General features: G+C 41.2%; 1 protein-coding gene across 5 annotated transcripts in view; it reads right to left on the reverse strand.

Moving 5' to 3' along the window:
* Window positions 1–14,244, reverse strand: part of RBBP4 (RB binding protein 4, chromatin remodeling factor) — a 47,648-nt gene that overhangs the window by 22,753 nt on the left and 10,651 nt on the right. For all 5 annotated transcript variants that reach the window (XR_013995669.1, XM_081086331.1, XM_081086330.1 and 2 more), the window contains exons 4-11: window positions 9,946–10,119; window positions 9,302–9,417; window positions 9,028–9,188; window positions 8,785–8,911; window positions 8,567–8,644; window positions 3,971–4,047; window positions 3,801–3,858; window positions 3,604–3,714 (exon numbers count right to left, since the gene is read on the reverse strand). Coding sequence is in view for 4 of the 5 variants with exons in the window: in XM_081086331.1 (XP_080942457.1) it covers window positions 3,604–3,714; window positions 3,801–3,858; window positions 3,971–4,047; window positions 8,567–8,644; window positions 8,785–8,911; window positions 9,028–9,188; window positions 9,302–9,417; window positions 9,946–10,119 (902 nt within the window). In the remaining variant the exon portion in view is untranslated. The remainder of the gene's footprint in view (window positions 1–3,603; window positions 3,715–3,800; window positions 3,859–3,970; window positions 4,048–8,566; window positions 8,645–8,784; window positions 8,912–9,027; window positions 9,189–9,301; window positions 9,418–9,945; window positions 10,120–14,244) is intronic.

Below are 14,244 nucleotides of genomic sequence, written 5' to 3' on the forward strand. Positions count from 1 at the left end.
TCACAGGTTTGAGGGATGTGACTGAGGGCCCAGTGCCACAAGACTATCCTGACTTTGGGCACCAGTAATATGAGTGCTATGAGTACCCAGGCTACTTGTTACTTATAAGGAGTCCCTTATAAATAAATTTGTTGACTATAAACGTGGGGATTCCACAACCCTCTACTCAGGTTTGATAATATGCTGGAATGACTCACTAAATTCAGGTAAGTGCTTTATTTACTACTAAAGGCCCGGTGCACCGATTTGTGCACCAGTGGGGTGCCTCAGCCTGGCCTGCACCCTCTTGCAATCCAGGAGCCCTCGGGGGATGTCGGACTGCTGGTTTCGGCCCGATTCCCGCAGGCCAGGCCGAGGGACCCTACAGGTGCATGAATCCGTGCATCATGCACCCGGCCTCTAGTATGCATATAAGATCTTTGGTTAATCTCTTCCCGCTTCCCCCAGAGATTCATCCGTCTGTTCCATGTTTCCATGCCTGTGCATTGAGTGTCTGCACCCCTGGTGGTCAGTGCGCATCATAGCTACCAGTCAAACGGTCAGACACTTATATGGCAAGGTGAGAGGGAGGACAGAGCTTCCATGTTGTCTCTGGGTGGCATCAATATGTTCACCAACCTGGAAGTTGATCAGATCAAGAGCTTTTCATAGGCTTTTCCAAAACTTTTTATAGAGCTCAATCCCCTATCTGCGGGTTAGTGGAACTGAAAGTTCTAACTCTCTAATCAAGTGTTTGGTCTTTCTGGAGACCAGCCTCATCCTGAGGCTATATCTAGGGGCCCCTTAAGTCACCTCCTTACCCTAAACTAAGGTGTGCCCCAAAGGGACTCCTTATAAATAGCAATAGACTCCTTTGTAATAATTATGCATGGTGTCAGATGGATACTAGATTTACCAGGTGATCATTTCTTAAGTCAGTGATTTTCAACTTTATCTCATGACACACAAACTAACTACTAAAATTTTGCGGCAAAGCAAGAAATGTAATTTTTGCTGACCTGACAAAAATTTTTGATTCATTAACACTGGATGGCTACTGCTGTATTGGCTATTGTCTTTTTTTAATTTAGTTTTTACAATCTAAGGCAGGGGTGGGCAAACTTTTTGACTCGAGGGCCACAATGGGTTCTTAAACTGGACCGGAGGGCCGGAACAAAAGCATGGATGGAGTGTTTGTGCGAACTAATATAAATTCAAAGTAAACATCATTACATAAAAAAAGGGTACGGTCTTTTTTTTTTTTTTTTTTTTAGTTTTATTCATTTCAAACTGGCCTGATCCAGCCCGCGGGCCATAGTTTGCTCATGGCTGATCCAAGGGAAAAGAGGTCAATGCCCCTGACTAAATAGTCAGGTATTGCATGTTTTAAAAATTCTTGTGGTGCCGAAACCGGTTTGGCTCAGTGGATAGAGCGTTGGCCTGCGGACTGAAAGGTCCCGGGTTCGATTCCGGCCAGGGGCATGTGCCTGGGTTGCGGGCACATCCCCAGTAGGAGATGTGCAGGAGGCAGCTGATCGATGTTCCTCTCTCATCGATGTTTCTGACTCTCTATCTCTCTCCCTTCCTCTCTGTAAAAAATCAATAAAATACATAAAAAAAAAAAAATTCTTGTGGCACACTGGTTGAAAATCACTGTCCTAAGTTATAGAAATGTCTAATCAGTGTGTTGTATACCCAAAACTAATACAATGTTATTTGTCAACTGTAACTGAAAAAATTTTAAATTATTTTTTAAATATAGTAAGAGACTCCTACCACTCAGGAAATGCTAAGGTTTTGGGGCACTTTATAACAGAAACTAGAACAGAAACCAAGTATTTATTTCTTACACCACAATTTTTCTTTTTTTTTTTTCTTTTTACCACAATTCTTAAACACACACACACACACATACACACACACACTGAGTAAAGTAACAACCTGGCCTGGAATTAATGGCCTTGAAGGTTATGGAGTTCAATATCCTACAACATTCCCATGGCAACTACTAAAATAACTTTAATTGAGAGATTATCCAAGGAAGCCATTTCACCTTCCTGCTAGAATTCAACATTTTATATTAATTTTCTGTGTGTGAGGTGGATTTTCTGTTCATACATGTAACACATCCTTGAAGTATACAAAGAAATTAATAACTCTCTAAATGTACCAACCATATTTTGGCAAACAGACTTCTAAATAAATACCTACAAGTATTTAAACAGAAGACCAGATACACATAATTTAAAAATGAGATTCCACCATGCTGTTCTGCAACCTGCTTTTTCTCTACTTAATACCACTGTCATGAGTATCTTACAAAGCTAAGCACACTTCTTTGATACATACTATTCCAAAGTATGTCCGTAGTATATCATTTGTTAATCTCATAGGCCACAAACACTCATCAATAGTGCGATTCTGTAGGAAAGGTTTATATTTTTTAATACAGTTTTTAAAACTATGTTTTACTGATTAGAGAGAGAGAGGGAGAGATAGAAACATCAATGCATGTGCCCTGACTGGGAATTGAACCAGCAACCTCTTGGTACATGGGTTAACGCTGAACCACTGATCCACACCGGCCAGACTATAGTAAAGTTTTAAAACATTTTTCCTCATGTTGAGCCAAAAACTTTCCTCTGGAGTTTATTCTTGGCTCTAGATCTATCCTGAGAAACCAAAAGTTTCTTTGGAATTCTTTTCATTATTCAGGGTATAATCACTGAAAAGCCATACAACTGTTTGTTTTTTTAAAAAATTGTAGTAAACACAAACATAAAATTTACCATACTATCACTATCACCCATCTCTAGAATATATCTGTTTTATTGTATTGCTATATATTAGAGATTACGGTTTTCTCCATTAAATTTCAAGCACTCTAAAAATGACATTGTGGTAGGAACTGTGCTAGGCATGTTCACAGATCATTTCAAGGGAATAACCTTTCCTAGATATTCAATTGCTAGCCAAGAGGGAGAAACGAGAGGCAAGCCAACAAACAGGAGGTTACTTCAATAGTACAGCAAGTGGTAATGAGAACCTGAGCAAAAAACTAGGGCAGTGATGGGGAACCTTTTGAGCTCGGCGTGTCAGCATTTTGAAAAACCCTAACTTAACTCTGGTGTCACCTCTGACACGCGTGTCATAGGTTCGCCATCACTGAACTAGGGTGTGAAATAGACAGGAAAGTTGGGAATGGATGTATTTGTAAGATGAGTATAGATTGGAGAAACATTGCAGAGCCAGACAACATAAAGTCTGGTAAGTGAACTAGACCTAAAGGTGAATATATAGTGGAGGAGAACTTCAATTTTCAAGTGTGGTGAGATGGGGAAATACTAAAGTCATATGGAAAACAGCCAAGTCAGAAGGAAAGGGGAGTAGGGAGAATGGGGAAAGAAGCAAAGTCCAGTTTAGTTGAGTCTGAGATACCAGTGGGATAACCAGATGAAGATAAAGAGTAGGAAGCTGAACATGATATGATAATGTACGGACGAGCACTAAAATCACACAAAGGAGCACACTGAACAGAAATGCCAGCTGCATTCATTAAGTATAGAAATATGAAGTGACAGTCTGCCTCCTTTATTTGACCTCCCCAAATGACTAAATACTCACCATCTGCCACACTTGCATGATATTGTCTTCTGACACAGAACAGATCACCCAAGGTTCATTGGGATTCCAAGAGAAATCAGATATCTTGGCAGTGTGACCACCATGAATAAACTGAAGAAGGGAGGAAAACAGATATAAAAAGCAGATAGAGGATATTAAATTACAGATTACTTCAATTGCTCAATGTTTGTACATACCAACAACTCTGGTGGCCCATCTTCTGCATCTTCGGGGGATTGCTCCTCTCCAATTTTACTAGCACAAAAAGATTTTCAAAAGTTAAAACAGATTTTTCCTAACTAATTTTGGAAAGTATAAATAAAAGAAAATAATTCCACAAAAAAGTAACTAATACAACAAGACTTACCTTAAATCCCAGACATTCAGTCTGCGATCAGTACCACTGGAAGCCAAAATAGTCTCATTGTGAGGTGACCACTGAACCTACAGAGAAGAATAAAGGAAACAGAAGTTTTCAACTACAAAACTGAGTGAAAAGCACCTAAAATTATATTTAACAACTTAAATTTTTATAAATAGAGAATTCAAAGTATTTTTAAAAAATTGATTTATACAGAGAGAGGGAGAGGTGAAGGGGGTGAGAGGGAGAAACGGAGGGGGAGAGAGACAGAGAGAGAGAGAGAGAGAGAGAGAGAGAGAGAGAGAGAGAGAGAGAGAGAAAGAAAGCGATTTGATGTTGCACTTAATTATGCATTCACTGGTTCCTTTTTGTATGCGCCTCAACTGGAGATCGAGCTTGCAACCTTGGCATATTGGGATGATGCTCTAACCAGTTGAAAATTACCTTGCCAGGGCCTCTAAGCATTTTAGACATAAAGTTAAAACTGACAAAATCATTTTTGGTATGAAAATAACCCATTATTAGACCTAGGATATCAGCTTTTACTCTATTTGATCTTATATTTTTGAAGGCCTTTTTATTTATTCTGGCCTCTAGCCAAATGTAATCAAATTCTGACCTAAGAACTATAGTACAGATCACACAATTTCCCAAGTACTTATTATGAATTCAGTGCTATACATAAGATTAAAAATGACTCATTACAATTATTTTATTAAAATAAAGTTAGCTACTACATAAACAACTCACATAATTGTGAAAACTGCTTGGTAAGCCCTAGCTGGTTTGGCTCAGTGAATAGAGTGAAGGGTCCCGGGCTCCATTCTGGTCAAGGGCACGTACCTTGGTTGTAGGTCCTTGGCCCTGGTCAGGATGTGTGCAGGAGGCAACCAATCAATGTGTCTCTCTTACATTGATGCTTCTGTCTCTCCCTCTACCTTCAATTCTCAAAATCAATGGAAAAATATCCTCAGGTGAGGATTAAAAAAATAAAATAAAATTATCATCTATCTATCGATCTATCTATCATCTAAAAGGCTAATATGCAAACTGTCCCCTTGGGAGTTTGACCAAGGGTTCGATTGCTTGCTATGATGTGCGCCAACCACCAGGGGGCAGCACGGAATGAAGGAAGGTCCCGGCCGGCAGCCAGGTGGCCACGATTAGCTCTGATTGCCAGCCAGGCCTAGGGACCCTACCCATGCATAAATTTCATGCCCCGGGCCTCTAGTAATCAATCAATCAACCAATCAATCAATCAATCTAAAAGCCTAAGTGACCGTTACAGTGGAATGACCAGAACAGCCGGTTGCTATGACCCACACTGACCACCCCGATTGCCTGATCAGGCAGGCCTGCCGGACAACCTCCCTGTCCTTCCCCCTGGCCAGCAGGTGCCAATTGTCTGCCTGATGGGGAATGGGAATCGGGGGTGGGTGGCACCCAAGGTGGGTGCGGGTGGGGAGTGGGGCCAGCTGCTGGGGGAAGGCCTAGGCTGGCCAACCTTCTGGCCCCTGAAGGCTTTTGAAAAACCTCTCTGGGGAGGCTTTTCTTTCCCCCCTAGCAGCGCACAATTCAAAGGTGCTAGTCGCAGAGCCGCCTGAGCCGCCCGAGCCGCCCAATCTCTCCCCATCCAGTCAGACTGAGTCTAGTGTGGGAGGGTGGACCACCCTGAGCTGCTGCCCGAAGGCAGGAAGCTGGCAGGGGTCAGGCCTTGGAGCTGGACCACCCAACCCCCAGCGTGCTCTCTGCCTGAAGGCGTCCAGCTGCAGACCTCCGACCCCATTAATTGGATCCGTGGTGGGGTGGTGGGGTAGAAAGCGACCTGGGAGGGTGAAGTAATAAAACTTGGGGCAAGTACCACTGGTGCAGTCCCTGCGACCTTCCCCTCCCAGGATAATGCTGCACTCCCTAACCTCCTATGAGCCAAGATAAATGTGGATTCACAAACAGGCAGGCCCCTGAGGAGCTTCAGCTGGGGGAGGAGAGGAGTTACTTCAGACACCCCCACCCTTTGCTTTAAGACTGCATTCTCCTTCTCTAATACATGTTGCTTGAAGTACATGATGGTTTGTGCTTAGACATACAATAAACATGGGGAAAACAAAGTTTTGTGCTTTAGAACAAAAGAATCTGGAGTCTTTGGTGGGGGGTTTCTCTCTCTCTCTCTCTCTCTCTCTCTCTCTCTCTCTCTCTCTCTCTCTCTCTCTCCTCCCTCCCCTCTTCCCTGCCCTAGCAAATCCTCACACAGAAAGTTAACCCTAGCTCCTCAGAACGCACCCTCGCTGGAGTGGCCTCGGTTTTGTTTTTTTCTCTTACAAGGTTTTTTTCTAATCTCTAAACCGGCAGTTGGACATGCCCTGAGGGGTCCCAGATTGTGAGAGGTCACAGGCAGAATTTGGATACCCTCCAGGCAACACCACCATTATAAGCAAGGACAAAGAGATAGGGTGAGGCCCTAGCACAGCTGTGGGCAAACTACGGCCAGCAGGCCAGATCCGGCCCCCTTTGAAATGAATAAAACTAAAAAAAAAAAAAAAGACCGTACCCTTTTATGTAATGATGTTTACTTTGAATTTATATTAGTTCACACAAACATTCCATCCATGCTTTTGTTCCGGCCCTCCGGTCCAGTTTAAGAACCCATTGTTCTTAAAAGTTAGCCCACCCCTGCCCTAGCAGGTTTGCCTCAATGGATAGAGCATTGGCCTGTGGACTAAAGGGTCCCAGGTTCGATCCCGGTCAAGAGCACTTGCCCAGGTTGCGGGCTCCATCCCGTGGGCGGCGTGCAGGAGGTAACAAATCAATGATTCTCTCTCATCATTGATGTTTCAATCTCTCCCTCTCCTTTCCTCTCTGAAATCAATAAAAATGTATATTAAAAAGAGAGAGAAAGAGAGAGAGAAAGAGAGGGAGAGAGAGAGAGAGACAGATAGGGTGAAGACAAAATGTTCCTTGGAGTGAACTGAAGAGTAGAAAATAAGGTTGAGACTAAGTGTGTTAAGAATATGAGCCAAGTTTGGATGCCACATTCCACACACCAAAATTAATTCTGAGGACTCTCAGGGTCTTAACACTTGACAAAACAATGTGTTTCTTTTCTAAAATGTATTTTTTTTAATTGATTTTAGAGAGGGGAAGAGGGAGAGATAGAGAAACATCAATGTGCAATAGAAACACAGACTGGCTGCCTCATTTAGGCCCTCTACTGGGGATCAAATCCAAAACCTGGGCATGTGCCCTGACTGGGACTTGAACCTGCCACCTTCTGGTGCATGAGACTATGTTCCAGCAACTGAGCCATACCAGCCAGGGCCAATGTTTTACTATAGTGATACAAAATGGGCCTTTCCTCACTGTAACATTTTAAATTCTTTGAAAGCAAAGACTGTAACATTTCTCACAGTACCCTTACAATAAGCTTTCAATATAATGATTCTTTCTTGAATTGAGCTAGAGAGCTTTGCATGCTAAGAAAGGAGCTTAGCCCCAGCAAGTTTGGCTCTGTGGTTAGAGCGTCAGCCTGAGAACTGAAGAGTGTCAGGTTTGATTCCAGTCAAGGGCACATACCTCTGTTACAGGTTCAATCTCTGAGGCCCAGCCGGGGCACACGTGGGAGGCAACTAATCGATGTGTCTTTTTCACATCGATGTTTCTCTCTCCCTGTCTCTCCCCATCCTTTCCACACTCTCTAGAAATCAACAGAAAACATACCCTTGGGTTAGGATTAAAAAAAAAAAAAAAAGAAAAAGAGAAAAGAAAAAGAGAAAAAGAAAGGAGCTTTAGCCCTGCGAGTGTGGCTCAGTTGGCTGAGCAATACCCTGTGCACCAAAAGGTTGCCTGTTCGATTCCCAGTCATTGGAGGCAACCCAGCAATGTGCAATGTTTCTCTTTTTCTCTCTAAAAATACATTTAAAAAAAGAAAGAAAAAAAGCCGAAGCTGAAGCAGAAAATATGGAGCCAGTATAGAATAGAGGAAAAACAACCCCAATTCCTAGAGATTAGCATAGGCACACAAAACATTTCTACTAATATAGCAATGGAATAAACCATGCCTAGTTGTACATCAAGGTCTTCTGCTTAAAAAAAAATTATAGCCTTGCCCTAGCAGGTTTGGCTCAGTGGATAGAGCATTGGCTTGCGGACTGAAGATCCTGGGTTTGATTCCGGTCAAGGGCACATGCCCGAGGTGCAGTCTCGATCCCCAGTAAGGGGTGTGCAGGAGGCAGCCGATAAATGATTCCCTCTCATCATTGATGTTTCTATCTCTCCCTTTTCCTTCCTCCCTGAAATCAATAAATTAAAAATAGAAATAGAAATAAAATATTATAGCGTTAACTGCTGCTGCTTTTTAAAAAAAATCCTCACGAAGCTATTTTTTCCAGTTTTTTTTTTTTTTTAAGAGAGAATGGAAGGGAGAGGGGGAGAAAGAGAGAAATATCATTGTGAGAGAGACACATCGACTGATTGCCTCCCGCTCACACCACAACCAGGGATCTAACCTGCAACTGAGATATGTGACCTTGGGCTGAATTGAACCAGCGATCCTTTGGTTGGTGGGCCAAAGCTGTAAACCATCAGGGCAGCTTTAGCTTCTCTTACCTGGAATATTTCATCCTTATGTGATTCAAAGGAATGCAACTTAAGTTTCAGATTTCTCAGATCCCACAAGGCAACAGTCTATGTAAAGAATGGAAAAAAAGAGTAATCAATAATTTTTTATGAGAAAAAAAAGAGAAAACCCCTAAGTAAAAGATCTCTGCATTCAAAAGAAGCCAGAGAAATTCACCCTGTTTTCTTTTAAAATAAACCAAACTAACCTTATCAGCTGATCCTGTGGCAAGAATGAATTCACTATAAGGATTAAAAGAAAGGCAGTTCACTTCAGCAGTGTGAGCATCAACTGAGTGGCTTGGTTTGGAAGTATTGTTTGAACGAGTATCCCAGCTTTAGTACAAAAAACAACAACAACAAAAAACAGGAAAAATAGGTTGAAAATGGGCAACTAAATATAAAACTTAGATAATTTATGAAGAAAAACTTAAAAAATGGATTCTACTCACATCATAAGTTTCTGATCATCAGCAACAGACCCAAACAGAGACTCATGGAGCAGATGCCAGGAAACATCTTCTACTACTGCTGTATGCCCTGTAAAGATGGTCTTCGCATCCACAACTTTTCCTTCCTTTGGAACAGCACTGATGTCCCATAGGCAGATGGTCTTAAATGCAAAATTAACTATTATAAAAAAGGAAGATTCTCACCTCCCCACATACCCCAGAAAAGAAACCGGTAACAAGCCCAGATTTGTTTCAAAATGGAAAGGGTACACACATGGTCATCTGAAGCACTAAGTAAATGCCCACTCAGATTTGGGTTCCAAGAAAGCCCATAGCCTTCCTTCTGATGTCCACGGAGACGCAAGTCTGGGTTGCACTCTCCAGAAGGATCTGCAAAGTAAGACACATCAAGACTATCCATTTCACTTCCTCTATGGATCTACTGAGCATAATGAAATTCTTATCAAGAAGTCTAAAGCTCTTGCCCAGCCAACTTGGCGCATTGATTGAGCATCGACCTATGAACCAGCAGTTCATGGTTAGATTCCCAAGCAGAGCACATGACCAGGTTGCCGGCTTGATCCTGTGTGGGCTGTGCAGGAGGCAACTGATCAATGATTCTCTTTCATCACTGATGTTTCTATCTCTCTCTCCCTCTCCCTTCCCCTCTGAAATCAATTATTTTTTTTTTAAAAAGACCTCTAAAGCTCTTAATATTTATAAGCAATACAGACCTATTATGACCAAATATACAATGCTTAAGCTGCACCATCATTCTGTTCTATGTAAAGAAGCATTTTTTCAATATAAATGACAAGATATTAAGTTATGCAAGGAATAACAAAAGTAACTAAAAGACTGAGCGGAGTAATGTATTCCCATAGTGACATTTGTATTTGAATTGAAGAGATCAGGTACCTGGTTTAGAAGGATGTTTTGTATAGTCAAAAACAAGAACATCACTAGATGGAGTCTTTGTTGCAATGATGCATGGGTTCTGCGGCATATAACGTGCCCGATTTACTTCTCCTTCATGGTTGATCTTAATTTCTATTTCAATTTTTCCACTAACAGAGCCAAAACCTCCAAATTCTGTAAATAAGAAATTAATTGCAAATGAAGACAAAACAAGAGCTACTCTCTATATATCATTCAAAGCATTACACAGACAAGGCTTTTTATCAGCAAATTGGCATAATACCAGAAGTAATCTAGACATTTGTTAGCACCATAAAGTGCTTTCACATCCTTTATTTTGTTTGATTACCACAACCCTACAGAGTTAATAACTATCTTCTAGGCCCAGAAGATAGTTATCTCCTCCAAAAATTTTACACATAAGGGTGACATGACTATGGCAGAACATAAACTGAATTCCTATTTTTCTGATTCTGAGTCTAGTACACTTTCAGCCCTTGTAGTTATGTACCTAATAAGAGTATTATATTACTATCTAAAATTAAGAAATAGCCCAGCTGTTGTGGCTCAGTGGTTGAGTATCAACCTATGAAATTGGAGGTCATGGTTCAATTCCCAATCAGGGCACATGCCTGGGTTGCAGGCCTATCCCCAGTAGGAGGTGTGCAGGAGGCAGACTGATCAATGTCTCTCTCATCATTGATGTTTCTATCTCTCTCTCCCTGTCTCTTCCTCTCTGAAATAAATAAAAAAATATGTATTTTTTAAAATAAATAAAATTAAGGAACACTATGGACTCCACTTCAAAAGTAGGTTCTCAATAAGCAGTTTTCAAATCTCATTTAAAGTACCAAAAAAGTGTGCTGAGTAAATAAAACCCAAGTTGCTATTTTAATGAATATGAAGTACACAATGTGCTTGGTACTAAAGAGTCCCTCTTACACTATTTTTAAAGCTCCAGTTTGGGGTAATCTTTCTGAAATATCACACCGCATCTTCTTCCTACAGTTTCTCTTAGTCCCAGTGAGGAAAAACAGAGCCACAAGAGCGCTTCCATTTTTCCAATCCCCCACTTACACTTGGCAACCATAGTCCCTGGTTGAAATAAACCAGGTAGGCAAGGACTAGACAAAAGCATTTTTAAAATTCATATTTGACTATTGCATGCCCTTAGAGTTCTCCTAAGTACCATTATAAAATGTAAAACACAACATTATTTGTGATTATATAAATCTTGGCAAACATAATATAAACAAAGGTAGTCAATGATTAGTCAAAAGAATTATACATGACAGCATGATAAGGTACCTAAGAGTCACACCTTAGCCTAAATGACTCTGCCCCTTATTAGCTTGGTGTTTTGGGGAAGGCCTTCAATTTCTAAGCCCCAAATACCTTATCCAAAAAGCAAGTTTTGGGAGTAAATGAAAATGCTATCAACAGCACTGTTATACAAGTATTATACTTTGAAGGATAAAAATCTTTTCAAAAAGCAAAGACATACATGAGTAATATGGCTAGCAGTTTAGATAACTTTCAACTTTAAAATAACTTTTACAAGTTGAAAACCAAAATTGTCAAAGAACTTAAAAACCTAAAAATAAAAGTTCAAAATAGACTCTAAAAGAGAGAAACCCACATTAAGCAAGTTTTTTTAAAGACCTCTAGACCATGGAGCACCTACAATTTAAAAATAGAAGGCATATGATGCATGATGTCAAGGAACTTTTAGTCCAAACATGGGGACATAGCCCTAGCTGGATAGAGCAGTGGTTGCCAATTGGTGGTCCATAGACCACTGGTGGTCCGTGAGGTCTGAAAGGTTGGCAACCACTGGGATAGAGCGTCAGCTTTATCAAACCCAAAGGGTCCTGGGTTTGATTCCAGGTAAGGGCACGGAACTTGGTTGCAGGCTCTTCCCCGGTCTGGGCCCGGGTCAGGGCTGGTGCGGGAAGCAACCATTCGATGTTTTTCTCGTCTTTCCCTCTCTCTTCCACTCTCTCTAAAAGTCAATGGAAAAATATCCTCAGGTGAGGATTAACAAAACACACACACACCAAAACAAACAAACACGGGGACATAACTACAGATGAAAAAAGCTTAACAGTCAGAAAAGAGATACCAATAACAAGGGAAGAGCAATAACTGGCATGGAGCCCACAGAGCAGTAAGTGTTACAAAATATGGGTTCTTTCAGTACTGGGTATATACTGAACAGAGGGCTTCCCTAACTGTAAGAAATCAGCATAGCCCTAGTCGTTTGCTCAGTGGTTAAAGCGTCAGCCCTCAGAATGAGGGTCACGGGTTCGATTTAAGACTAGGGCATGTAGCTCGGTTGTAGGCTCGATCCTCAGCCCTAGTTGGGGAGCATGCGGGAGGCAACCAACTGATGTGTCTCTCTCATAACAATGTTTCTCCCTCTCCCTTCCACTTTTTAAAAATCAATGAAAAAAATATCCTCAGGTGAGGATTAATAACAACAAAATCAGCACAGAGGATTTATAATTGAGGTTTTATAAAGATGAGGATGTATCTATTAAAAAATAATTAGAATATGTGGAATATAATGAACAAAATAAACTGATGAACAAAATAGATCCAGAAACATAGAACAGACTGTGGAATCTGAGAGAGCAGGTAGGGGAGGGAGAATGGGTGGGAAGAGATCAACCAAAGAAGTTGTATGCATTTATGCATAACCCATGGACATAGACAATAGGGTGTAAAGGCCTGGGGTGAGGGGGCGGGGCGTGCTACAATGGGTCAATGAGGGGGGAAAAGGGGGATTTCCAATAATAAAAATAATAATTAGAAGTTTTATAAGTTAAAGCTGATCTGTAAAAGGCCAAACTTGAAGTAGAAAGACTGTGGTACTAATGTAGTCATGGGTCACTTAACAACTGGGAAACATTCTAATAAATGTGTTAGGTAACTTCATCATTGTGTGAACATCATAGAGTGCACTTAGACAACCCTAGAATCTCTAGCATACTACACACCTAGGCTAGTTATATGGTATAGCCTACTGCTCCTAGGCCACAAACCTGTACTTATAGCATGTCACTGTACTGAACACTGCAGGCAACTGTAACACAATAGTAAGTACTTGTGTATCTAAACATAGAAAAGATACAGTAAAAATACAGTATAAAGGATAAAAAATGGTACACCCGAATGAGACATTTATCATAAACAGAACTTGCAGGACTGGAAGTTGCTCTGTGTGAGCTGGTGAGTGAATGCATAGGATATTAATGTACACTACCACAGACCTTACAACCCAGCCCACGAGATCTCCCCTGGTTTTCTTCTGACAGGGTCAGAAACAGAACATCAAAGCTGTCAATGCTGCTCTGTGAACAGGGATGTGGGCGGACTGGAAATACAGAGGAGAAACTGGCTAGGTAAAGTGTAGCTGACCGTTAACAGTGACTGTCAGGAGGCCTAAGGATTAGTAGGAATAAAAAAATCAAGATGGAAAGATAAAAGAACACTGAGAATTGTCTTGACAATGTGGTTTTTGGCTCTTGCATAAACAGTAATTAGATTAAAAAACTTTGTGGTACTCATAAAAAGTGTTTAATATGGAGAGAATGTAGAACTACAAGACTCAACTTTATTAATCTTCACTTGAGAATATGTTTCTTTTTTAAAAGTTTTCAAAATATATATATATATTTATTGATTTCAGAGAAGAAGGGAGAGAGAGAGAGAGACATCAATGATGAAAGAGAATCATTGATTGGCTGCCTCCTGCACGCCCGCACACCCCCCTCTGGGGATGGAGCCACAACCCGGGCCTGTGCCCTTGACCAGAATGGAATCCCAGACCCTTCAGTCCACAGGCCCATGCTCTTTACATTAAGCCAAACCAGCTAGGGCCACCCGCGGATATGTTTCTATTGATTTTTAGAGAGAGAGAAAGATGGGAGAGAAGGGAGAAAAGGGAGGAGGAGAGACATAAACACAGAGAGACGGAGACATTGATATAAGAGAGAAACATCTATCAGTTGTCTCCCATATGTGCCCTGACCCGGAACAGGGATCGAACCCCAACCTTTCTTGGTGTATAGGACGACACTCCAACCAACTGACCCACTGGGCCAGGGCTCGATATTTTGACTTTGGAAATTTGTTTTTGGTTTTATTAAACTTATCTGGCCCAAAGGGCTCTCTCTGGCATTAAAGTGATGATGAAATAAAACTTACCACAACTTGAAAATATTTCCAAAGTACAGGGACCGGATGGCTTCATACTACCACAGGAAGCTTTTACTAAAGTGGCAGTGGCACTTAATA

The sequence above is a fragment of the Myotis nattereri genome (genome assembly GCF_964212035.1).
Source record: "Myotis nattereri genome assembly, chromosome: 3".
NCBI classification, from domain to species: Eukaryota; Metazoa; Chordata; class Mammalia; order Chiroptera; family Vespertilionidae; genus Myotis; species Myotis nattereri.